The 26314-nt window shown below is 43.5% G+C and overlaps 1 protein-coding gene across 2 annotated transcripts; it reads left to right on the forward strand.

Annotated features, from left to right (window-relative positions):
• The first annotated feature begins 833 nt into the window (after window positions 1–833).
• On the forward strand, window positions 834–25665 carry UBXN1 (UBX domain protein 1). Of its 2 annotated transcripts, none has more exons than XM_060758277.2 (10): window positions 834–934; window positions 4700–4787; window positions 7446–7499; window positions 7603–7724; window positions 12315–12393; window positions 14829–15020; window positions 16985–17036; window positions 19204–19323; window positions 23097–23280; window positions 25297–25665. In XM_060758277.2, exons 2-10 carry the CDS (start codon window positions 4732–4734, stop codon window positions 25344–25346), a joined length of 909 nt encoding a protein of 302 aa, XP_060614260.2. In that variant the 5' UTR covers window positions 834–934; window positions 4700–4731; the 3' UTR covers window positions 25347–25665. The 2 variants fall into 2 exon arrangements, with proteins under 2 accessions (XP_060614260.2, XP_060614261.2); XM_060758278.2 differs by having other exon boundaries at window positions 866–889.
• Window positions 25666–26314: the final 649 nt, after the last annotated feature.

A 26314-nucleotide genomic window follows, 5' to 3' on the forward strand; every position in this document is an offset into this window, starting at 1 on the left:
CTGGAATATTGTGTCCAATTCTGGGCACCACAATTCAAGAGAGATATTGACAAGCTGGAATGTGTCCAGAGGAGGGCGACTAAAATGATCAAGGGTCTGGAGAACAAGCCCTATGAGGAGCGGCTTAGGGAACTGGGCATGTTTAGCCTGAAGAAGAGAAGGCTGAGAGGAGATATGATAGCCATGTATAAATACGTGAGAGGAAGCCACAGGGAGGAGGGAGCAAGCTTGTTTTCTGCTTCCTTGGAGACTAGGACGCGGAACAATGGCTTCAAACTACAAGAGAGGAGATTCCATCTGAACATTAGGAAGAACTTCCTGACTGTGAGAGCCGTTCAGCAGTGGAACTCTCTGCCTTGGAGTGTGGTGGAGGCTCCTTCTTTGGAAGCTTTTAAGCAGAGGCTGGGTGGCCATCTGTCAGGGGTGATTGGAATGCAATATTCCTGCTTCTTGGCAGAATGGGGTTGGACTGGATGGCCCATGAGGCCTCTTCCAACTCTTTGATTCTATGATTCTATGAAAAAGGAAAGAAACAGAAAGAAGGAAGGAAGGAAGGAAGGAAGGAAGGAAGGAAGGAAGGAAGGAAGGAAGGAAGGAAGGAAGGAAGGAAGGAAGGAAGGAAGGAAGGAAGGAAGGAAGGAAGGAAGAGAGCCGCACACAAAATACAAATCTGGGTGTATAGTTTCCCAAGATAGTGCAAGTAGGTAGACAAGTAAATGCATCTTTGCTCCGCTAGGTGGCGTGCGCCGTCGTTTAAAGGCTGCATCTCCGAGCACCTATGAAATCATTTTGTCCCTCGGCGGTTGCCGTAGTTTCTTCCGACTGAATGGCTCCACGTGACTCCAATGCTCCCCCCTCGCTCTTCCGCGAGACAGATCTGCCGCTTCCGGTGAGGCTGCGCCCGCTTTGGAAGAAGCCTGGCTGTGGAATTCAGGTGTGCGGAGAGAGAGAGGGAGGCAGGGAGAAGGCTTGGCGGGGACCGGGGGGAAGTCCTTCTGTGGGGTCTCCCTCTGCGGAGGAGAAGAGGCGGGGTGGCCATCTGTCGGGAGGGCTTGGGTTGTGCGTCTCTGAGTGGCAGAATGAGGTTGGACTGGATGGCCCTTGGGGTCTCCTCCAAATCTCTGCGGGGTGAGAAGCACTTTAATCCCCCCTTGGGTTGCACTTTACTTTTGATTGAAAACTCTCTAAATAGAGGCGCCCTCTGTTCATGTCCAGCATTTATTTTTAAAGTGTCAACTATTACATTTGGCCCAGCCATAGGTTTTTAAATTCTTGTGTGTTATTGTCTACTTATGCGTTATATTAATTGTATTGTTTATTTTGTTTATTGCTTGTGATTTTATTATTGCTTGTTGTTTTTGATGTGTTGTTGGTGAACCTGGGAGACGCCTGCTCGGACCCCTGGCCTTTGACCTGTGGGGTCCCGCAAGGCTCCATTCTGTCCCCCGTGCTTTCCAACATCTACATGAAACCGCTGGGAGAGGTCATCCAGAGTTTTGGAGTTGGGTGCCATCTCTACGCAGATGACGTGCAACTCTACTACTCTTTTCCACCTAACTCCAATCTTAGTCACCTCCAGATTGGATTACTGTAATGCACTCTATGTGGGGCTGCCCTTGAAAACAGCCTGGAAATTTCAATTGGTACAACAGGCGGCAGCCAGGTTACTAACCGGTGCTTCTTGCAGGGAGCGGTCAACCCTCCTGTTTAAGGAGCTCCACTGGCTGCCATTCATTTTCCAGTCCCAATTCAAGGTGCAGGTTCTTACCTACAAAGCCCTAAACCAGTGTTTCTCAACCTGGGGGTCGGGACCCCTGAAGGGGTCACGAGGGGGTGTCAGAGGAGTCACTGAAGACCATCAGAAAATACAGTATTTTCTGTTGGTCATGGGGGTTCTGTGTAGAAAGTATGGCCCAGTTCTATTGTTGGTGGGGTTCAGAATGCTCTGTGATTGTAGGTGAACTATAAATCCCAGCAACTACAACTCCCAAATGTCAAGGTCTATTTCCCCCAAATTCCACCAGTGTTCACATTTGGGCATGTTGAGTATTAGTGCCAAGTTTGGTCCAGATCCATCATTGTTTGAGTCCACCGTGCTCTCTGGATGTAGGTGAACTACAACTCCCAAACTCAAGGTCAATGGCTACCAAACCCTTCCAGCATTTTCTGTTGGCCGTGGGAGTTCTGTGTGCCAAGTTTACTTCAATTCCACTGTCGGTGGATTTCAGAATGCTCTTTGATTGTAGGTGAACTATAAATCCTAGAAACTACAACTCCCAAATTACAGAATCAATCTCCTCCCAAGCCCACCAATATTCAAATGTGGGGGTATTCAGTATTTGTGCCAAATTTGGTCCAGTGAATGAAAATATAGCCTGCATTTGAGATATTTACATGATGTTTCATAACAGTAGCAAAATGACAGTTATGAAGTAGCAACAAAAATAATTTTATGGTTGGGGGTCACCACAACCTGAGGAACTGCATTAAGGGGTCGCGGGATCGGAAAGGTTGAGAACCACTGCCCTAAACGGTTTGGGACCCTCCTACCTGCGTGACCGCATTTCTGTGTACGAACCCACATGACCCCTTCGATCATCTGGAGAGGCCCTGCTCAAACTCCCACCTCATTCGCAGGCGTGATTGGTGGGGACGAGGGAGAGGGCCTTCTCGGTGGTGGAAGAGGGGCCGACCAAGGGATGGACAGTACCCTTGAAGTGACTGGCTTGACTCTGAAGGAGCTGGGGGTGGTGACAGCCGATAGGGAGCTCTGGCGTGGGATGGTCCATGAGGTCACGAAGAGTCGGAAGCAACTGAACAAATGAACAGCAACAACAACAAAGGGTTAGGATTAGGGTTAGAATTAGGCTTAGGGGTTAGGGTAAGGTTTAGGGTTTGGGTTGGGATTAGGGTTCGGGTATTACCATTAAAGAATTCTTACATTCCTTCTATAATATCTGTGTTCCGTTCTGCAACGCAAACAGCGCTCCCGAAGGAGCGAAGCAGAAAGAGCGTAATGCTCAGAGCTCCTGGACCCAGCTTTCATACTATTACCCTCTGCTGCTTCGTGGCTTTTTTCCCTTCCTCCATTTCCTCCATACACCTCCCTCCCTCATCTCTTGCTCTAATGCAGGTATGAGCCAACTGCAGGTGTTTTGGACTTCAACTCCCACAATTCCTAACAGCCTCAGGCCCTTTTCCTTTCCCCCCTCATCCACTTAAGCTGAAGGAAAGAAAGGCGAGAAGGAAGGGCTTGTTTGTTTGTTTTGTCGCTTCTGGTGTGAGAGAATTGGCCATCTGCAAGGACGTTGCTCAGGGGACGCCTGGATGATTTGATGTTTTTATCATCCTTGTGGGAGGCTTCTCTCATGTCCCCACATGAAGAGCTGGAACTGATAGAGGGAGCTCATCCGCCTCTCCCCGGATTAGAACCTGCGACCTGTTTTATTATTTTTTTTAAAACACTTCTCACCCTGAAGGGGACTCAGGGCGGAGCACAACATATACATGGCAAACATTCAATGCCTGGTTACAATACATAAACATTTAAAAACATTTATCTAAATATTAAAATGCACCATTTAAAATAACACAATTTAAAACCGTCCTAGCCATCCGCATCAAATCCAATTGGCCCTGTCATCTTTCCCATTGTCGCTTCATTGCACTGTCCCGAAAGCTTGGTCCCACAGCCAAGTTTTTACCATCCCTCTAAAGGACAGGAGGGAGGGGGCCGACCTGATCTCACCAGGAAGGGAGTTCCATAGGTGGGGAGCAATCACCGAGAAGGCCCTGTCTCTCGTCCCCACCAATCGCGCCTGTGACAATGGCGGGACGGAAAGCAGGGCCTCCCCGGAGGATCTTAATCTCTGCGATGGTACATAGAGGGAGATGCGTTTGGACAGGTAATTTGGGCCGAGGCCGCTTAGGGAAGAAAAAGAAAGGGAAGTACGAAAGAAGGATGGAAGGAAGGAAATAAGAAAAGAATGAAGGAAGAGAAGAAGGAAAGAAGGGTGGAAGGAAGGAGAGAAGGAAGGGAAGAAGGAAAGGTGAGGGGGAAAAGGAAAGTGTCTGAGGTTGTTAGGAATTGTGGGAGTTGAAGTCCAAAACACTGGAGGGCCCAAATTTGCCCATGCCTGGTGTCCCTCTCTTCACTTAGAAACTGCATGGGCAGATGGAACAGACCACTGCAAAAACTTTATTTTTCCTAGACATCCTGCTATAGCACGGTTTGCTATAGTTTTTCAATGAATAGTGGGTTGCTGTTTGTTTTCCGGGCTGTATGGCCATGTTCCAGAAGCATTCTCTCCTGATGTTTCACCCACATCTATGGCAGGCATCCTCAGAGGTTGTCAGGTCTGCTGGAAACTAGGCAAGCGGATGCCTGCTATAGATGCGGGCAAAATGTCAGGAGAGAATGATTTTGGAACATGGCCAGACAGCCTGGAAAACTCACAGCAACCCAGTGATTCCAGCCATGAAAGCCTTTAACAACACATGCCTATGACTATTTTATAAGAGTCTCCGCTAATTCAACCAAGTTTGTGGCAGCTACAAAAACTAAATTCTTGAACAACTACTTTGAAAGTAAGGACCACACAATTAAGCCGGAAATGACACTTTCAAGCCAGGAACAGAACCCCCCAGCGATGGTACATAGTTTTGTTACATAGTATAACTTTTTGCTATTTCTTTTCAGAGAGGCCAGCAGTGTTTGTGGCTGCAGAGACCATGGAGGCCACTGCCTTGGAAAGTCTCATTGAGATGGGCTTCCCCCAGAACAGAGCGTGAGTGTCCATCCCAAACTGGGATATTTGGCTCCACATTTTAAATCTGTGGTTCCCAGCCTTTCTTTGACCAGGGACTAACATTAATACCAAAAGGGTTATGAATCAGTTTTGGTCAAGTTGAGATTCGGTTTGGTTATTTGGGGTGCTGATTCAGAAAATTGCATTGGATAGATCACGTCAGCTCTAGTTTCTGATTCAGAATGTATGCCATCCAGTAGTTGCCATCTGTTCGCCCACAGATAATCATATTTAATAAGTCACGGTGGTCCATGCCTTACTTACATCCAAACTGTTCTACTACAATGCACTCTATGTGGGGCTGCCTTTGAAGATGGCTCAGAAACTGCAGTTAGTGCAAAGATCAGCAGCCAGATTACTAACTGGGGCTGGCTATACGGAGCATAACATACCCCTATTAAAGCAGGTCCACTGGCTTCCAACAAGTTTCCAGACTCAATTCAAAGTGCAGGCTATCACCTATAAAGCCTTATATGCTTTGAATTCAACCTATCTTTGAGACCACATCTCCTTCTATGAACCGGCACGATCTCTGAGATCTACTGGGGAGGCCCCTCTCTTGATCCCACCACTGTTTCAGGCACGATTGGTGGGAATGAGAGAGCGGGCCTTCTCGGTGGTGGTCCCCTGGCTCTGGAATGCCGTCCCTAGAGAGATTAGGTTAGCCTCCTCCCTCCAAGTTTTCCTATCTAGCTTAAAAACATGACTTTTTAAATAAGCCTTTAATCTTGAGTAGATTTTAAGGGTTAGTCTGAGGACTTAGTGTTTACTCCACCCTGGCACTTGAGCTCATTAATTGAAAACAATCAATTTTACTTACAGTAACATAATATTAAAATATTACGAATTTAATATTTTATTATGTAATACTTTTATGTGTGTTTGCAATTGTAATTTTATGCTGTTATTGTTTTTTATGTTTATGTATTGCTTATTTTATGTGCTGCACTTTGTGAGCTGCCCTGAGTCTCTGGGGAGATTGGTGGTGGGGTACAAATAAAATTTATTATTATTATTTACCTTACTTATATCTTGTCTTTCTCTACCCCAAGGGGGACTCAAGGCAGCTTACAATTTCATCTCCACAATGCCTTAAAACAGGGGTCCTCAAACTTTTTAAACAGAGGGCCAGGTCGCAATCCCTCAAACTGTTAGAGGGCCGGATTATATTTTGTAAAAAAAATGAATGAATTCCTATGCACTGCACATATCTCATTTGTAGTGCAAAAAACACTTAAAAACAATACAAAAATTAAAATGAAGAACAATTTTAACAAATAAAAACTTCAGTATTTCAATGGGAAGCTTTTGGCTGATGAGATAGGATTATTGTTGTTGTTGCTGTGTGCTTTCAAGTTGTTTCAGACTTTGGTTGACCCTGAGCGAGGGCCAGATAAATGACCTTGGAGGGCCCCTGGGCCTTAGTTTGAGGACCCCTGCCTTAAAACATACAACATCAGTTAAAACATAGGTTAAAATTAAAACATGATACGCATAATAAATACTTTTCAATGAATTACATGATCAGTCAAATTGCACATAGTCCATACTAACATTCCTGCACAGCTCGATTTTTCAAACGCCTGCTCCCTGAGCCAGGTTTTGACTCTCTTTCTAAACATTAGGAGGGAGGGGGCTGCCCTGATATCACTAGGGAGGAAGTTCCACGACCGAGGGGCCACCACTGAGAAGACTCTGTCTCATCCCCACCAACTGTGCTTGTGAAGGTGATTATATTATCATTATATTAAGGATAAAAACAGTTCCAGCATCTGAAGTGCAGGTGGATACGGATTACATCCCACCATATTTTCCATGTCGAAACCCAATCAACATTAATAGCAATTCCATAAGAAATTCCATAAGAAGTCAGAACATATAACATACTTTACCAACCCCCCCTCTCTCCCCCCACTCCACCTCCTCCTCCACTCCCATGGTGCCCACTCTCGCTTGTGTTTGTAGCCGTGCACGCGCGCATCTGTTTCCCGCAAGGAGGAGGGGACATGGCCATGGGTCTCTTTGTTGGCATGCAGTTTCTCCTTTGTGAACATGCAGTTTAGAAGTCCTTTCTGCTTTTTGTTTTTGTTGGGTTTTTTTTGAGTGAAGGACATAGATTGGGTTGTTAGGTGTCTTGTATCCAAATTTGGTGTCAATTCCCCCAGTGGTTTTTGAGTTCTGTTAATCCCACAAACGAACATTACATTTTTATTTATATAGATATAAATAAATAAAAAATATTAAATAAATATTTTTATACATGCAAAACGCATTATCCCTCACTCAGAGTTTTGTGCCTGCATGAGAGCCTTGTTTTTAACACATTTGAATTATGAGTCAAATACAGATACTTGCTGGCAAATCTTGCTTACTAGATGAGCAACAGGATATTGGTTGGCCTACTAACTTGATGAGCAATTGTTCTCACATTGCAGTAAAGGAGATGAAAATTCCCAATGAGAATCAAAGTCATTGAATACCATTCCTGCTTCTTTGGGGTAAACCAGAATTTCCGCTATTGAGGTTTGCAATAATGGATAATGCAATGTGGAACCTTTGAAAAAAAATACTTTGCTGTGTGTACCATTCAAAGGTGCTTCATTTAACCTTCTCTGCCCTTTCCCCCCTTTGCCACAGAGAGAAGGCCCTAGCGCTGACAGGAAATCAGGGCATAGAATCAGCCATGGATTGGTGGGTATGACTTCGGCGTCTTTCTTCCTAATACAGATACTTCTTCAGGTCCTTTTAAAATCTTCCAGTCACCTAAATGCTGCTTTTTTCTTTCACCTTTCAGGCTGATGGAGCATGAAAATGATCCTGACCTCGATGAGCCGTATGTACCCTCCCAGAACCACATACTGAACACAGAAGAAACCCCTGAGGGAACAACGCCTGAGTTGGTGCAAAGTAGTTCAGGTGAGAGCAAAAGTAGAAGGTTGAACAAGGAGATCCTGTTGCCTCTGTTATATTTATGTATCACTAGCTGGGGTACCCAGCTTTGCCCGCGTTATTTGAAAAAGGCAATTTTATCATTGTACAAAATGCATAAGGTTATGGGTGAACTACAAGTCCCATCATGCCAGGTTAATCCCAAGAAACTCCATCAGCACTTAAAGTCTTTTATGTTGGGCAAGTTTGCTCTGGATGCTTCATTGATGAGGTTTAGTGTGCTCTCTGGCTGCAGGGTAAACTACAACTCCCGCTATAGTGAGTCAGTCCCCTCAAACCCCTCCAGTAGGTTGAGTTACTCATGGGGGTTTATTATTTATTTATTTATTTATTTATTTATCAATTTTATATACTGCCACTCCCCGAAGGCTCGGAGCGGTTTACAATATACATATGTGATACATTACATTTAAAATCAAAGAAAAATTTCAATCAGCAAGATTCAAATGCCACCCTAAATAAATAAGTTTTACAAGCTCTACGAAAAGATGGTAAGTCTCGGAGAGCTCGTGTTTCCACCGGCAAGGCATTCCACAGGTAAGGAGGCACCACCGTGAATGCTCTACGCCTAGTAGGCATCAGGTGAAAGGTCCTAAAATTGGGAACTTCAAGGAGATTCTGATCGTCTGAACGGAGTGATCTCAGGGGTTGGTAGGGGGTGAGGCGGTCCCTCAGGTACTCCGACCCCAGGCCATATAAGGCCTTAAAGGTAAGAATCAGCACTTTGAAGGTAATCAATCGGCAACCAGTGCAGTTGCTGCAAGATTGGAGTGATATGACACCTTGCTGGGACCCATGCGAGAAGCCGGGCAGCAGCATTTTGCACTAGTTTAAGTTTCCGGATCACCGATAAAGGCAGGCCTATGAAGAGGGCGTTACAGTAGTCCAACCTTGAGATGACCGTAGCCTGGATCACTGTGGCCAGGTCGTCCCTGGACAGATAGGGAGCCAGACGCCTAGCCTGACGCAGATGGAAAAATGCGACTCTGCTCACAGCGGAGACCTGGGCCTCCATTGTCAGCAGAGGGTCTAAAAGACTCTTTACCAAAGATGAAGGGCATAATGTCACGCCATCCAGGGTAGGCAACCAGATCACTCCTCCGTCCAGGCAACCCAGCCAAAGGACCTCTGTCTTCGCTGGATTTACCCTCAACCTGCTGGCACGCAACCATCCAGTAACAGCCTCAAGGCATTGATGGAAATTATTGGGTATGGGGTCTGGTCGGCCTTCCATCCTCAGGATGAGTTGAGTGTCATCAGCATACTGATAGCACTCAAGCCCAAACCAGCATACTGATAGCACTCAAGCCCAAACCAGCTGGGCAAGTGGGACCCCACATTCAATGCGTAGAGCATTAGAGACCGATCCACACGTTGGCCCCTGTGTGTCAAGTTTGGACCAGGTCAATCATTGGTGGAGAACACAGTTTCTCTGGTTGTGGGTGAACTACAACTCCTAGAAATGTAGGTTAACTAGCAAACTCCCCCAGTAATCAAATTTCAGGTCTGTGTGCAAAGTTTGGTCCAGATACACCGGTGTTTGGGTTAACAGTGCTCTCTGTATGTAGATGAACTACAGCTCCCTGAAATCAAGGTAAATTTTCCCCAAAGACCTCCAGTATTTTTTGCTGGTCATGGGGGCTCTGTGTCCCAAGTTTGGTCCAATTCTTTGGTGGAGTTCAGAGTGCTCCTTGATTGCAAGTGAACTATACATCCCAGTACCTACAACTCCAAAATGTTCAGGCCAATTCCCCTCAAAGCCCACCAGTGGGCATACTGGGTACACATGCCAAGTTTGGTCTAGATCCATCATTGTTTGGGCTCAGAGTGCGCTCTGGATGTAGATGAACAAAGACCTCCAGTATTTTTTCTTGCTCATAGGGGTTCTGTGAAGCTACAGATGCCAAGTGCAAAGTAACAACAGTTTATTGAAGGTAGAGCTCAAAAGAATAAAAAATGCTTAACGGCAGCAAAATTGTGTTCTCAAACAAAACACAGACCAACCGGTCAAAAAGGAGGCAAAACAGAGAGTCCCAAAGTCCTAAAAATCCCAACCTACTAACCAAAATACACAGCAAAGGAAAGGACACTTGCTATCGTTTCAGCGAGCATGTTCCAGGGTGTAGTAAAGTCATAATCAAGCCGGTCCAGGGGTCATCCACAGCAAACAAGATACAGCAGCATCAAACGTCCAATCCATGGTCAGGGCAGGAGAGCGAATGCGATGTCCAGAAGTGATCCAAGGTCCAAGCTGAAGCAGTAGCAAAGTCCCAAGAGGGTCCATGAAGTTCAGGAATCACAGGAATCATGACCCAGCATAGCAGGCAACCTGGCATACACTTTGCCAGTCACAAAGTCCCCATTGTAACCAACCCTCCTTATAGTATTACAAACTTTCCTCTGAGCTGCAATGGGACAACGCCCAACCCTCAGCTCCTCCTGCATTCTCCTCCAAACTAGAATCAGACAACACCCCACGCTCAGCTGCCAGTTGTGCTGCCCGAGCTGCTCTTTGCCTTGCCTGCCAAGAGGTCCTTCTCCTGCTTCTACTTACATCTCCCCAAACAGTAGACAAAATCATCATTTCTCCAAGTTTCATCCCCAGCAAACCCTCTGAATGTGTCACTACTTGTAGGCTTCTCACACACTTCTCTCACTTCTGCTACTTTTGTCCAATCCATCTCATCCCCAACCCCATCAGTGTCACTCCCAGCACTTCTCATAGAATCTGCTTCATTGCCAAACCCATCATCCCCATCAAACCTTTCAAAAGACTCTTCATCGGTGGGTTCAGTAAGTATTTGCTGAATTCTCTTCTGCTGTTGCTCTTCAATAGATTCTTGCTTCCGGGTAGACCTTTTTGCCTGCCTAGTCTCCAGCTCCCTGTTGTTACTACTACCCAGAGACTCATCCACAACAAGTTCTGTGTGCCAAGTTAATTCTAGGTCCATCATTGGAGGAGTTCAGTGCCCTTAGTTTGCAGGTGAACTATATATCCCAGTACCTACAACTTCTATAAATCATGGTGAATTCTCCCCAAACTCTCTAGTATGTTCAGATGCTGATCAATTCCTCTGTTTGCTGTGCGACACAGAAAAGAATAGGAAAGGGTTAAGGGAGAGGCAGTGGGAGGGGTCGTGCAAATTCCACACCAATGGAGGGAGTCAGAAACACTGGGATGTGGAGGAAACACATTAAATATAGGATGGAATTGTTCCCATATGAAAGCCTTCACTTGGGTGGTGGGCAGTATGGTGTTTGTGGAGGACATTGGCAGGGCTCTTGTACATATTCATGGTGCTCATTATAACCTGCAATGTCATTAGTGGGAAGGCCTTTGGTGACTCCTGAGCAGTGGGAGCTGTACCTATTTGTGGAAGCAGGAGCTACTTTATGTAAGTGGACAAACCAGCCACATACACGCATACATATTTTCACTTTTTATGTGTATAGGTCAGTGGTTCTCAACCTTCCTAATGCTGCGACCCCTTAATACAGTGCCTCATGTTGTGGTGACCCCCAACCATAAAATTATTTTTGTTGCTACTTCATAACTGTAATGTTACTACTCTTATGAATCATAACGTAAATATCTGATATGCAGGATGTACTTTCATTCACTGGATGAAATTTGGCACAAATACCCAATACACCCAAATTTGAATACTGGTGGGGTTGGGTGTGGATTGATTTTGTCATTTGAGAGTTGTAGTTGCAAGGATTTATAGTTCATCTACAATCAAAGAGCATTCTTAACTCCACCAACAATGGAATTGAACCAAACTTGGCACACAGAACTCCCATGACCAACAGAAAATACTGGAAGGGTTTGATGGGCATTGACATTGAGTTTTGGAGTTATAGTTCACCTACATCTAGAGATCACTATGGACTTCAACAACGATAGCTCTGGACCAAACCTAGCACAAATACTCAATATGCCCAAATGTTCACACTGGTGGAATTTAGGGAAAATAGATCTTGACATTTCAGAGCTGTAGTTGCTGGGATTTATAGTTCACCTACAATCAAAGAGCATTCTAAACCCCACCAATGATAGAATTGGACCAAACGTCCCACACAGAACCCCCATGACCAGCAGAAAATACTGTGTTTTCTAATGGTCTTTGGTGACCCCTCTGGCAACCCCTCGTGACCGTGAAGCCCCCAGGGGTCCTGACCCCCAGGTTGAGAAACACTGGTATAGGTGATTCTTTCTTTCAGTTGTAATTATGTAGGGGACAGTGGAAGGTTACTTTTTAAACTCCCAGAACCCCCAGCAATCTTAACCACTGGCTGTATGAGTTACAATTGAAAATAAAATACACTTTTTCATGTATTAGGAGAGGATATTCTACTTTGAATTAACTCCTCTCAATCACCAAGAGGCCTAAACAAATCAATTAGGACCAAGAACACAATATTTTTTTCAGCTGCAACCCATTTCATCCACTGTAGTACAGTATTAAATCCAAAATAGCATGGTTCACTTCTTGATATTTGCTTTCTTGCTTTTGCCAAGGGATATGAGAATTTATGGGTTTCTCTCCCCTACAGAACCCATGTTAAATGAACTTTCTGAGGAAGACAACCGGCACCCTTTGAGTGAAGAAGAGAAACGGGAGCAGACAAAGAGGTAATGATCATGACGCTCAATGTATCTTGTACAGTGGAGCCTTGACTTAAAGAGCGTCCCAACTGAAGAATGTTTTGAATTAAGAGCCATTGCTCAGCCCAATTTTAGCTTTGACATATGAGTAGAATTTTGAGTTAGGAGCAAGTATCAGAGGGAGTGATAACGCCAGAATAGGACATTAGGACTTCAAGGGAGCAGCCTCTGTGCTTTGTGCTCTTGTCTGCTTTGGGAGATTTGCTGTCCGCTTTGCTCTTGTCTTATTGGCTTGGTTGATTTTTTGTGGTTTTTATTCCTGATACGTTTGGCGTCATGAAAAGAGAGAGGGAGAGGAGGGAGGGAGACTGGAATGAGTACAGTGTTCTGTCGCTATTTTGCTTTTCACTTACCGTGGACTTGCTGTTTAGCAGATATGTGTGTGTGTGTGTGTGTGTGTATGTACTGTATATACTCGAGTATAAGCCTAGTTTTTCAGTCCTTTTTTTAGGCTGAAAAAGTCTCCCCCGGCTTATACTCGTCAATATTATTTATTATTTTACTTTGTTGTTGTTATTATTATTATTCCATTTATTATTTTATTATTGTTGTTATTATTACATTCATTATTTTATTCTATTTATTATTGTTATTACATTTATTATTTTACTCTATTTTTATTATTTCACTCTATTTATTATTATTGGAGGACATATAAGCATATTTACATTGAAGAAGGTTAGAATAATGCTTTAATCAGAGTTGGACAGCTTTATCTTAAATTACAATTTTATGTAAATATTTTTGAATATTTAACCTACTGATGCCTCAATAAATGTAATTTTATTGGTATCTATTTTTATTTTGAAATTTACCAGTCGCTGCTGCATTTCCCACCCTCGGCTTATACTCAAGTCAATACATTTTCCCATTTTTTTGTGGTAAAATTAGGTGCCTCGGCTTATATTTGGGTTGGCTTATACTCGAGCATATACGGTATGTGTGCGTGTATATATGTAGTGAGGGAACACTGTATGCCCCGGTGGTGACCAGGAAGAGGGAGGTAAAGAGAGCAAGGGGGAGGTTCTTCCTTCCCCCCTCGCTCTCTTTACCTCCCTCTTCCTCCTCGTGGTTGCCACCGGGGTTTCTTGCTGCCACTTGACAGCAAGAAACCCCAATGGCGACCAGGAGGACGGCGATTAAAAGGGTGAGCGAACGGCTTTCCTCCCCCCTCACTCTCTTTAACCCCCTCTTTAAAAAATCCAACTTACTAATGCCTTAAAGATCTCTCCAGCTACTACAAAGATAGCCACCTGAAGCCTAATCAAGTATGTGCTTTCCACCTACGCAACCGTGAAGCCAAAAGGAAATTGAAAGTAACCTGGGAAGGTCAAGAGCTTGAACATTGTTTCCATCCTAAATATCTTGGTGTTACCTTAGATCGAACACTAGCATATAGGAAACACTGTTTGAACACCAAGCACAAAGTAGCTGCATGCAATAACATCCTGCGGAAACTTATTGGAAGCATAGAAGCCCCCGGTGGCGCAGTGGGTTAAACCCCTGTGCCGGCAGGACTGAAGACCGACAGGTCACAGGTTTGAATCCGGGGAGAGGCGGATGAGCTCCCTCTATCAGCTCCAGCTTCTCATGTGGGGACATGAGAGAAGCTTCCCACAAGGATGATAAAACATCAAAAAATCATCCAGGTGTCCCCTGGGCAACGTCCTTACAGACGGCCAATTCTCTCACACCAGGTCGCTCCTGACACGACAAAAAAAACAAAACAAAAACTGGAAGCATATGGGGTGCAGACCCAAAATTAATAAGAACATCAGCCCTGGCCTTGTCTTACTCAACTGCTGAGTATGCCTGCCCTGTTTGGCATAGGTCTGCCCATGCAAAGCAGGTGAACATAGCATTGAATGAATCATGCAGAATAATCACAGGTGTCTTAAACCTACACCTGTTGACAAACTCTACAAGCTAGCTGGCATTGTAAACATTGAGCCTCCCTGCGGTTCTGGCTTATCTCCAAACTGCGGTTGTTATCATTGACCCAACCAGATGTCAAGTTATCTTGCAAGCTTGGGCCAGGAGGAAAAGGGAGTGAATTTTCTTCTCTTGGTCTCACAGAAACTTTCTCATGAGAACTTGGCTTTTCCCTTGAAGCCTCTAAATCAAAGCCTGTAGGCTTTTTACTGCCCACAGTGTCTCCATCTTGAGCCTCATCCTCATTGATCACTTCAGCCTCACTATCCAAATTAGGCCCATCAACATTGGCATCAGCATTAGGCAATACGATCAGAGATTCAGGCTCAGGTTCACGCACAGGCTGAGTCCCAACATAATAATAATAATGGCATGCTTAGCATTGGAGTTTCTTTAAGATGGTTGGAGTGGTGTACATGGAACACTTTTTTCTGAGCAGCGAACAAAGACCACTTGCTTTGCCTCCTCAGGATGATGGAGCTGATCTCTCAGAAACAGCGGGAACGTGAGGAACGGGAGAAAAGGGAGAGCATTGAGCGGGAGAAGCAGCGCCGAAAGCAAGGCCAAGAGCTCTCGCTCATCCGCCAGAAGCTGCAAGAGGATGAGATGAAAAAGCTGGCCGAAGAGAGGCGCAAGGAGAAGCTGGAGGAGAAATTGGCCAAGTGAGGATGTGTGGGGCGGTGAGACAATGAGGCCTTCTGCATGTGAGGAGGTTGTGGGGTTCCACCTGTGAAAGGGAAGACCTTATAATCTATGACCTATTTTTTCCCTTTTAACAACAGTTAATGTAATTTTATTGCTATCTATTTTTATTTTGAAATTGACCAGTAGATGCTGCATTTCCCACCCTTGGCTTATACTCGAGTCAATACATTTTCCCAGTTTTTCTGTGGTATAGGCCCTGGCCTATATTTGGGTTGGCTTATTCTTGAATATATACACACATACATATTTTCACTTTTATTATGGACTAGCTTGGGTACCTGGCAGTGCCCGAGTTGTTTGAAAAAGGCATTGGTTGTTTTGGGGTGTTAGGTAATATCGTTTAGTTGATTAGTAATGCTATTTGTTAGAAAAAAGCCAGTCTTGTATTTAGTTGTTTATGAATGCTCCATTAGAAAATATATAATGATATATATTTTATATATCATAAAATATATATAACAAGGCCTTTATTTACAATTGGCCATGTTGGGTCTGAATGAATGAATGGTGTATTGTACTAGCCATAGGCCATGACATAAAATATACAACCTTTAAAGGTACAATAAACATTTTCCAATACAAGTATTAAAACAAGTTCCGTATACTAGCTCTTTAAAATTATAGTAGTGACATAATAACAATTACAAATGTCTGGTTTGTATCATTCCCCAAAATATCTTAATTTCCATTTCTAGCTTCTGCTGTGGACTTTACTAGTTTGGCTCGGATTTTTCGGGCTGCGACTGCAAATGTGGCAATCTTTAATGTTATATTTTTGGAATAATCTGCTAACAAGTCACAGATAACTGCTGACTGTTGCCATGCTGCTCTTTCTTCCAAAAGGGCTCCCAAAAGATTGTTTCGAGGGTCATTATACAGTGGGCAATGTAACAGATAGTGTGTTAAATCCTCTCTTTCCCTGGACCCACAAATACAAAGACGTTGGGCATGAGGTATCCCTCTATTTCTTCCCTCTAACCAGCCTGATGGCATTGTTTGAAAGTGCAGGGCTGTAAATGCTTTCCTAAGGGCTACAGATGTTAAGTCTTGAAGATATTGTTGGCAATATTGGTCACTCTTTAGTAGAGGATACCAAGTGGAGAAACCCTGCTGTTTACTAGTCCGCAAGTTGTCAATTACGTCCATCTCAAAGATTTTGTCTCTAATTCCCTTCTTGTTCAACTGCATTAGGGTTGTTGTTGACCCATCAAAATATTGGTGGAGCAGAGCTAACCAGTGTTGAGCCCAACCTCCTCGCTTATATTGCTCCAAAGAGCATTGTTTTGTTATACTCTCATCCTCCATTTCCAGAAGTCTCTTCCCATATGAAATGTTAAGCTTATGCATTCTGGCCTTAAGTGAGGGAAGATCCAATTCAAGCCTTAACAAGGCAGATGGTGTTCCAGGCGGAAGGGCTAAGAGGGCTCTTACAAACTTATTCTGGATGCATTTAGTCTGCTTTGTGTTGCCCTGTCCCCATATTTCTGCTCCATATAACAATTGTGGAAGAATTTTAGCAGCAAAGATCTTAATTGTGGGACATACCAAGGAACCCCCCTTTGCTTTCCCAAAGGCTAGAACTGATTTTGCTGACCTCCAGGCGGATAGTTTGACTGCCTCTATATGACTTTTCTAGTTACCATTGTATGAGAAGTGGATGCCCAGATACTTAAAGCTGTGACACTGTTCTATTGAATGGCCATCCAGTTGCCATTTATGTATCTGCTTCCTCTTGGAGAATACCATCACTTTGGTCTGTGTGCCAAGTGTGGTCCAGATCAGACGTTAGCTTGGTTCAGTGCTACCTGGATGCAGATGAACTACAACTCCCAGATTCCCAGGGCAATCACCCGCAAACACTGCCTGTATTCACAATTTGGTTAAAATTCAGGTGTTTCATTAAAAATGTTCACTTTTACAGGCAGCGGGTGCGAGAGAAGATTGAGCGAGACAAAGCTGAAAGAGCCAAGAAGGTGAGTGAGCAAAGTGGAGAAAATAGGGGAAAATGGCGAGGAAAAAAGGGCAGGAGGTTGAGCTTTGAGATGTGGAGCTGCGGTTCCATTTTTTACCCTTCTAAGCTTGGCCCGCTATGCTTCTTTTGAATGAGGAAATAAAAATGTTTATAGCAAATTTATTTTTATTGGTTTCTCAACCGGGGGTTCGTGAGGGGGTGTCAGAGTGGTCACCAAAGTCCATCAGAAAACAGAGTATTTTCTGTTGGTCATGGGGGTTCTGTGTGGAAAGTTTGGCCCAATTCTGTCATTGGTGGGGTTCAGAATGCTCTTAGATTGTAGGTGAACTATAAATCCCAGAAACTACAACTCCCAATTTTTTTGAGTGAAGGACATACATTGTTGTTAGGTGTATTGTGTCCAAATTTGGTGTTAATTGGCCCACTGGTTTTTGAGTTCTGTTAATCCCAAAAATGAACATTACATTTTTATTTATATAGATTATTTAGGTGAACTCTAAATCCCAGCAGCTACAACTCCCAAATGTCAAGTTCTATTTTCCCCAAACTCCACCAGTGTTCACATTTGGGCATATTGAGTATCCATGCCAAGTTTGGTCCACATCCATCATTGTTTGAGTCCACAGTACTCTCTGGATGTAGGTGAACTACAACTCCAAAATTCAAGGCTAATGTCCATCACACCCTTCCTGTATTTTCTGCTGATCATGGGAGTTCTGTGTGCCGAGTTTGATTCAGTTCCATTGTTGGTGGAGTTCAGAATGCTCTTTGATTGTAGGTGAACTATAAATCCCAGAAACTACAACTCCCAAATGACAAAAGGAATCCCCTCCCAACAACACCAGTATTCAGATTTGGGCATATGGGGCATTTGTGCCAAATTTGGTCCAGTGAAAGAAAATCCATCCTGCGTATCAGATATTTACATTACGATTCATAACAGTAGCAAAATCACAGTTCTTAAGTAGCAATGATAATAATAATAATAATAATAATAATAATAATAATCTTTATTTATACTCTGCCACCATCTCCCCGATGGGGACTTGGAGCGGCTTACATGAGGCCAAGCCCAAAACAACAATTACAATAAAGAAAAACCAAGACACAACGTGAACAATCTATATAAATACAAATATTTCTGTGGGATTAACATAATTCAAAAACCAGTGGGCGAATTGACACCAAATTTGGACAGTATAGACTTAACAACCCAATGTATGTCCTTCACTCAAATTTTTTTGATTTTGTCATTTGGGAGTTGTGGTTGCTGGGATTTATAGTTCAACTACAATCAAAGAGTATTCTGAACACCATCAATTATGGAATTGAACCAAACAATGAACCAAACAACTCCCATGACCAACAGAAAACACTAGAAGGGTTTGTGGGCAGTATCCTTTGGTTTTGGAGTTGTAGTTCACCTACATCCAGAGATCATTGTGGACTCAAACAATGATGGATCTGGACCAAACTCTACACGAATACTCAATATGCCCAAATGTGAACACTGGTGGAGTTTGGGGGAAATAAAATCTTGATATTTGGGAGTCGTAGTTGCTGAGATTTATAGTTCACCTACAATCACAGAGTATTCTGAACCCCACCAACAAGAGAATTGGGCCAAAACTCCCACACAGAACCCCCATGACCCCCAGAGTGGGCCACAGCAACGCAGGGGACGGCTAGTAAACAATAACATCATAATTACATAAAACATATGGATACATAGTAATGCAAAAATTACAATAGACACAGGCACAGTAACAATATGCGGGCTACATGTAATATCCCATATGCATGGGGCTATCGGGGTAACGATACAAAAGGTTTGCTAGGGTAGACCCTCTTTCACTCAGACTCAGCCCCCCCCCCAAACCAAACTCAGCCTCCCCCCCCCCCCCCCAAAACAAAATCCTGGCCTGGTTGGGGGTCACCACAACATGAGGAACTGTGTTAAGAGGTCGCAGCATTAGCAAGGCTGAGAAACACTGCTCTAGAAGACTTTTGTTGTGTGCCTTTATTTCTTACTTATGACCACCCCAGTGGGGTTTCCTTGGCAAGACTTGTTCCAAAAGTCAAACCACAGAAGTGGAGAAGGGGCTGTTCCATTTTTGTATTCTGTATTTGTATTTGCAACGCTTTCTCTTCTCCCCATTTCAATCCAGTTTGGCGGTGGCTCCTCGCAAGAATCTCTCCCAGTGGAGCCTGCAGCTCCCACACCGGTTCCCTCCTCTCCCAGCCAGGAGCCTCCAATCAAGCGGGAATACGATCAGTGCCGGATACAGGTAATTCCCTGGCTTCTTTTCCTGTATAGCTTTCATTTCCAGGGCCATGTTAGTCTGATGCAGGAGGAATGAAAAATAGACCTGTGGCTTGTGTTGTCGAAGGCTTTCATGGCTGGAGTCACTGGGTCTCTGTGAGTTTTCTGGGCTGTCTGGCCATGTTCCAGAAGCATTCTCTCCTGACATTATGCCCACATCTGTGGCAGGCATCCTTGGAGGTTGAGGGATCTGTTGGACACTAGGCAAGTGGGGTTTATATATCTGTGGAATAATGTCCTGGGTGGGAGAAAGAACTCTTGTCTGCTTGAGGCAATTGTGAATGTTGCAATTGCCCACCTTGATTAGCACTGAATGCCCTTGCTCTCTATGTGGGGCTACCCTTGAAGACGGCCCAGAAACTACAACTTGTCCAACGTTCGGCAGCCAGATTAATAACTGGGGCAACCTACAGGAAGCAGTTAGCCCCCCTGTTTAAGGAGCTTCACTAGCTGCCGTTTATTTTCCGGTCCCAATTCAAGGTGCAGGTTATCACCTACAAAGCCCTAAACAGTTTGGGACCTGCCTACCTTTGTGACCGTATCTCCCTCCATGAACCATCTCGGGCCCTCCAATCTCTCGCCACTAGTGAGTACAAAGGAGAGAGCCTTTTCTGCTGTGGCTCCCCAACTCTGGAACTCACTACCTGGAGAAATTAGGAAAGCCCCTTCCCTAAAAATCTTCAAAAAGAACCTTAAAACCTGGCTCTTCCGCTGTGCCTTTGATGAGTAGGTATATAATCCCACATTATTGCTCTGCCTCAAAGTTCTGTCATTGGAGTATACATCCCCCCTCATGGGAAAGCTTGATTCCACAACTCCCACTAAAATGAGCCCTCCTCCATAAATTACCTGCTTCCCTCTTTTATCTCACCTGAGTTTTTAATTAGTTTTAATCAGTTTGTCCTTTTAATTATTTCATGTTGCCCGCCCATTATTATTGTGCCTGTGCATTTTTTATTGTTATATTTTTATGTAACTATGACATTATTGTTTATTGTTCGCATTTTCTGTTTGTGTTTTTGGTTTTTCTTTATTGTAATTGTTATTTGGGCTTGGCCTCATGTAAGCTGCTCTGAGTCCCCACTGGGGAGATGGTGGCAGGGTAATAAATAAAGATTATTATTATTAATAATATTATTAATATTATTATTATTATCGCAGCTTCAAAGCTTGGCTGCTTCCTGCCTGGGGGAATCCTTTGTTAACTGAACCTGGTTGTTTCATGTCTGGAATTCCCCTGTTTTCTGAGTGTTGCTCTTTATTTACTGTCCTGATGTTAGAGTTTTTTTAATACTGGAAGCCAGTCTATGTTCATTTTCATGGTTTCCTCCTTTCTGTTGAAATTGTCCACATGCCTGTGGATTTCAGTGACCATTCAGAGAAGTCAGTCATAGCAGAGCACCCGATGAACCAACCTAGACACAGCATATTATTTCAAAACACGGAAATGCTGGGCTAGTCTAACAACCAATACAAAAACAGCAGATTGCAAAACACAATTTCTATATTACAGGAAATTCTTCATTAAATGTAACATGGGAACATTAACATGATTAATTAGTAACTGTTTATAAATGAAATATTGTTTATCAATATTTTGTCAACACAATGAAACTTAAGCTTCCAAAATAACAATTACTATATACCAGGAGATTCTTCACAAGGACATGATGTTAGAAACAGTAACTCAAATATTGTTAAATGCAATATAATGAAATTTCAGCTTCCAAAATCCATCTAAAACACAGACATGTGCTTTTCACCTTAAGAACAGACAAGCATCCCGAGCTTACATTTAATGAAGGAATTCCTGTAATATAGAAATTGTGTTTTGCAATCTGCAGTTTTTGTATTTGTTGTTATAGATATCTGTGCACGTTACACTACTCTAACAACCACCATGTCAGGCTACACAGAGAAGCCACTGAAATCCACAAGAAGCATGTGGACAATTTCAACAAAAAGGAAGAAACCATGACAATGAACAAAATCTGGCTACCACTATTTTAAAAAACCTCTAAAATCAAGATAGTAAATAAAGAGCAACACTGAGAAAACAGGGGAATTCCAGACAGGAAACAATCAGGGTTACCTAACACCTCGCAACAAAAGAGTCCCCCAGGCACAAAGCAGCCAGGGTTTGAAACTGTAAGGCTATTCAATACTAATAAAGGTGGCCAAGCGAAACATTCACACCTGCCTCCAACAGACAAGTGTTCTTTCTCCCACCCTGGACCTTCCACAGATATATAAACCCAATGTTCCTAGTTTCCAACAAACCTCTGAAGATGCCTGCCATTGATGTGGGTGAAACATCAGGAGAGAATGCTTCTGGAACATGGCCAGACAGCCCAGAAAACTCACAGCAACTCAGTGATTCCAGCCATGAAAGCCTTTGACAGCGTGATGATGATGATAGGATTTTCTCCTGACATTAAGTTCAGCCTTGTCTGTCTCTGGGGATCGGTGCTCATTTCAATTTCTAAGCTGAAGAGCCGGCGTTGTCCGTAGACACCTCCATGTGGCCAGCATGACTGCATGGAGCGCTGCTACCTACCCGCTGGAGCGGTACCTATTGATACCACAGACAAAATGTAAATAGTGAGTATACAAACTAGGAGAGATCTGAAACCTACCCCAAAGTATTTGGGCTGCCAACTCTATCCAAGAGTGCATCTACACAAGGCATGGGCCAACTTCGGTACTCTCTCCAGGTGTTTTGGACTACAACTCCCACAGTTCCAAACAGCTGGTAGGCTGTGTTGTCAGAGGCTTTCATGGCCGCAATCACTGAGTTGCTGTGAGTTTTTCGGGCTGTATGGAGAATACTTCTGGAACATGGCCATGCAGCCCGAAAAACTAGCAGTGACCCAGCTGTTGGGAATTGTGAAAGTTGGGAGTCCTGAAGTTGGCCCATGCCTTTGTCCTCTTGGAACTGGGCACTTAAGTCAATCAAGGGATCATCTGTATACCCACATTGTGGGAGTTGGAATCCAATACTACTAATAATATTGCAGTATAATGGTATAGTACAGTATAATAATATATAATATTAATATTGTATTATGCTTATATATATATATATATATATAATACATAATATTATGATGTAATGTAATACAGTAATAATACAATATAATATATAATAATATTGTAATATAAATATAATACTACTAATAATATATTATAATATGTAATGATGTCATTTTATTATTGTGTTTTTGTATATTTTAAGTTGTAATGTTTTTGAATGTGAGCCGCTTTGAGTCTTCGTATGGAGCGATAAAGCGGGATATAAATAAATCATAATAATACTCACATTTGCATGTTTTCAAACTGCTCGGTTGGCAAAAGCTGGGCTAATAGTGGGAGCTCATGCCATTCCCCGGATTTGAACATTTGATCTTTCGATCAGCAAGTTCAGCAGCTCAGTGGTTTAACCCACTGCGCCACCAGGGGCTCTGATGATGATGATACTGATGATGATAGGCTGTGGGTTCTTAGAAGGCCATAGACACAAATCCCAGCCCTGGTTCAAGCTTCAGATTGAATGCTTAAACTAGTTAATTGAAAATGTGAAAGAAGACATTGAAATCTCCCATCTTGTGGGTGAACAGAAGGATGGATAGGGAAGAGGACTCAAGTCTGAAACCTATCATGAACCATCTAGTAGTATTTCCCTCTCCAAAATACAACCAAGCCCGCCTTGCACGTTACAACCATCTGCTTCTTTTGCAGGTAAGACTGCTCGATGGCACATCCCTCACTCAGACATTCAGAGCCAAAGAACAGCTGGCTGCTGTCCGACTTTATGTGGAGCTCAACCGCAAGGACGATGCCGAGGAGCCTTTTATCCTCCTCACCAGCTTCCCCCGCCGTGTCTTCACTGAAGAAGACATGGAGAAACCGCTGCAGGAGTTGGGTGAGTCTGGGAATGACACATTCTGCTTCTTGCTGTGGCCTTAAGTGGTTTGTAAAATATTCCATATAGTTTGAGAAGCTTCACTCTCTTGGATCTCCAGACAGTACCAGAGCTTGAAAATGAGCCTTTTATATATAGACTAGCTTGGGTACACAGCGTTGCCTGGGTTATTTGAAAAAGTCATTTTTAATTCACAAAATGCATAAGTTTGTGGGTGAACTACAACCCCCTGAAACTCCATCAATACTTAAAGTTTGTCATGTTAGGCAAGTTTGCGCTAGATGCATCATCGGTGGGATTCAGTGTGCTCTCTAGCCATAAGGTAAACTACAACTCCCATTATGGTGAGTCCGTCCCCTCAAACTCCTCCAGTAGGTTGAGTTAGTCATGAGGACCAAACTATGTGCCAAGTTTGGTCCAGGTCCATCATCACAACCGTTTCTCTGGTTGTGGATGAACTAATAATACAGTAATAAAATTGAAACATAAACAACAAGCAACTACAACATCATCAGAATTACGTAAGAGAAGGAAAGAAAAAAGGCAATCATAAAATAACATTCTAATAAAGACAATTACAGTAACGATAACAAGGGGCGGGCTGCATGTACAGGATAAAACAATTAAAAGACTGTAATGAGATAAAATAGGAGCAGGACATTTACGGGGAACTCATAAAAACACAGAGTTGTTAGGCTAAACTTCCCATTTGGAGGGTGCGTGATCCAGTAGCAAAAAACGTTAGGGGTGCCAAATGTCATGGTGTGCACCTACTCACCAAAGGCACAGCAGAAGAGCCAGGTTTTAAGGTTCTTTTTGAACGTTTCTAGTGAAGGGGCTTTCCTGGTCTCTCCAGGTAATGAGTTCCAAAGTCGGGGAGCCACAGTATACAACTCTCCCAAATAAGGGTGAATTTCCACCAAAGACCTTCAGTATTTTTTGTTGGTCATGGAGTTCTGTGTGCCAAGTAAGTTCCAGGTCCATTGTTGGTGGAGTTCAGGGTGCTCTTAGGTTGCAGGTGAACCTACAACTCTTATAAATCATGGTGAATTCTCCCCAAACCTCTCTAGTATGTTCAGTTGCTGGTCAATTCCTCTGTTTGCTGTGCCATAAAAAAGAATAGGAAAGGGTTAAGGGAGAGGCAGTGGGCGGGGTCATGCAGATTCTACACCAATGGAGAGAGTCAGAAACACTGGGATGTCTGTGGTGGAGGAAAAACGTAACATCTAGAGTGAAATTGTTCCTGTATGAAAGCCTTCACTAGAGTGGTGGGCTGTGTGGTGTTTGTGGAGGGCATTGGCAGGGCTTTTGGACATGTTCATGGCGCTCGCTATAACCTGCAACGTCACTGGAAGGAGGGCCATTGGTGTCTCCAGAGTGGTAGGAGCTGTAGGTGTTTGTGGAGGCAGGAGCTTGTCTGTGTAAGAGGACACTCCAGCCACATGCACACACATATATTTTCACTTTTATTATTGTATAGGTAACAGCATTCAAAATCATTTCCATTCATTGGTATCAATATAAGGCTGGCTTGGTTTAAGACACCTATACCTTATAAGTGTATAACCTGTTTATTCCCTTATGTAAACCTTATACTGTTTACTTGCTTACTTACTTATGACATTTTATATGCAGCCCTTCTCATCCTGAAGGGCTTACAAGTAAAAAGTAAATACAATAAATTAAATTATTTCCATAGCACAATATTAATATTATATACTGTAATATTATTAGTAATATTACATTTAATATAAAATATATAATTATAATATCATATTATTATTAGTAGTATATTAGTAGTTGTATTACATTATAATACTATCAGTTTGTATTTGCCATAATTGGCCCCTCTCTTCACTCTGATCTCGGAGCATTGGTTAGTGCTGGGGGGGGGGGGGGGGCTCCCAACTGATGACACTGGAGGCAAGATGGACTACTTTAGCTGGACTACTTCTCCTTAGTTTATTGTTGTTGTTATTGTTGCCCACCCCAATTATATTCTTGTTTCCTCCCCAGGTTTGGTGCCTTCGGCTGTGTTGATTGTGGCCAGGAAAGGCAACAGCTGAGCTGCTGCTCCCCTTCTCTCTTAGCACGTCTCAGCTCTCCTTTCCTCTTTTTTTGTTTTGTTTTGTTATTTTGCTGCTGATCTTTCCTTGTGGTCCATCTCCGGCTGCCTTCCCACAGCCTCCTTGCTTTCCCAACCAGCTCCGGCTGCAGAGACTCTGGAGTATATCTCTTGGGCTGGGATTCAGAAATCAATGGTGATGGATGGGTGCCAAGGTGGGATTCTCCGCTGCTGCTGCTGCTTTGTGTGGTGCGGCAGGCCTGAAGTTTGATCCCCCCCTCCGTGGCCCACCATGAAATAATAAATCTCTTTCTTCTCTTTCTGGTGATGTCTTTTTTACCCCAGTGTTTCTCAATCTGGGTGCTGGGACCCCTGAGGGGGTGTCAGAGGGGTCGCAAAAGACCATCAGAAAACATATTTTTGATGGTCTTAGGAATCCCTTTGGCATAGTCGTTTTGGTTCACAGTGCTCTCCAGATGTAGGTGAACTACATCTCCCCTAAATCAGTTAATTCATCCAAAATCAGTAAGGCCTTTGACAAGGTCCCCCATGACCTAGTCCAAATTGGGAAACAAGTCATCCAGGAATACCTGGCTGCTCTAAATGAGTTTAAGTCCCCAGGGCCAGATCAACTACACCCAAGAGTATTGAAGGAACTAGCAGAAGTCATTTCAGAACCATTGGCAACCATCTTTGAGAGTTCTTGGAGAACGGGAGAAGTTCCAGCAGATTGGAGGAGGGCCAATGTGGTCCCAATCTTCAAGAAGGGAAAAAAGGATGACCCAAACAATTACCGTCCGGTCAGCCTCACGTCGATACCAGGCAAGATTCTGGGAAAGATTGTTAAGGAAGTGGTCTGCAAACACTTAGAAACAAATGCGGTCATCGCTAATAGTCGACATTTATCAAAAACAAGTCATGCCAGACTCATCTGATCTCTTTTTTCGATAAGAGTTCCAAGCTGGATAG

This window comes from Anolis sagrei, chromosome 12 (genome assembly GCF_037176765.1).
Source record: "Anolis sagrei isolate rAnoSag1 chromosome 12, rAnoSag1.mat, whole genome shotgun sequence".
NCBI classification, from domain to species: domain Eukaryota; kingdom Metazoa; phylum Chordata; class Lepidosauria; order Squamata; family Dactyloidae; genus Anolis; species Anolis sagrei.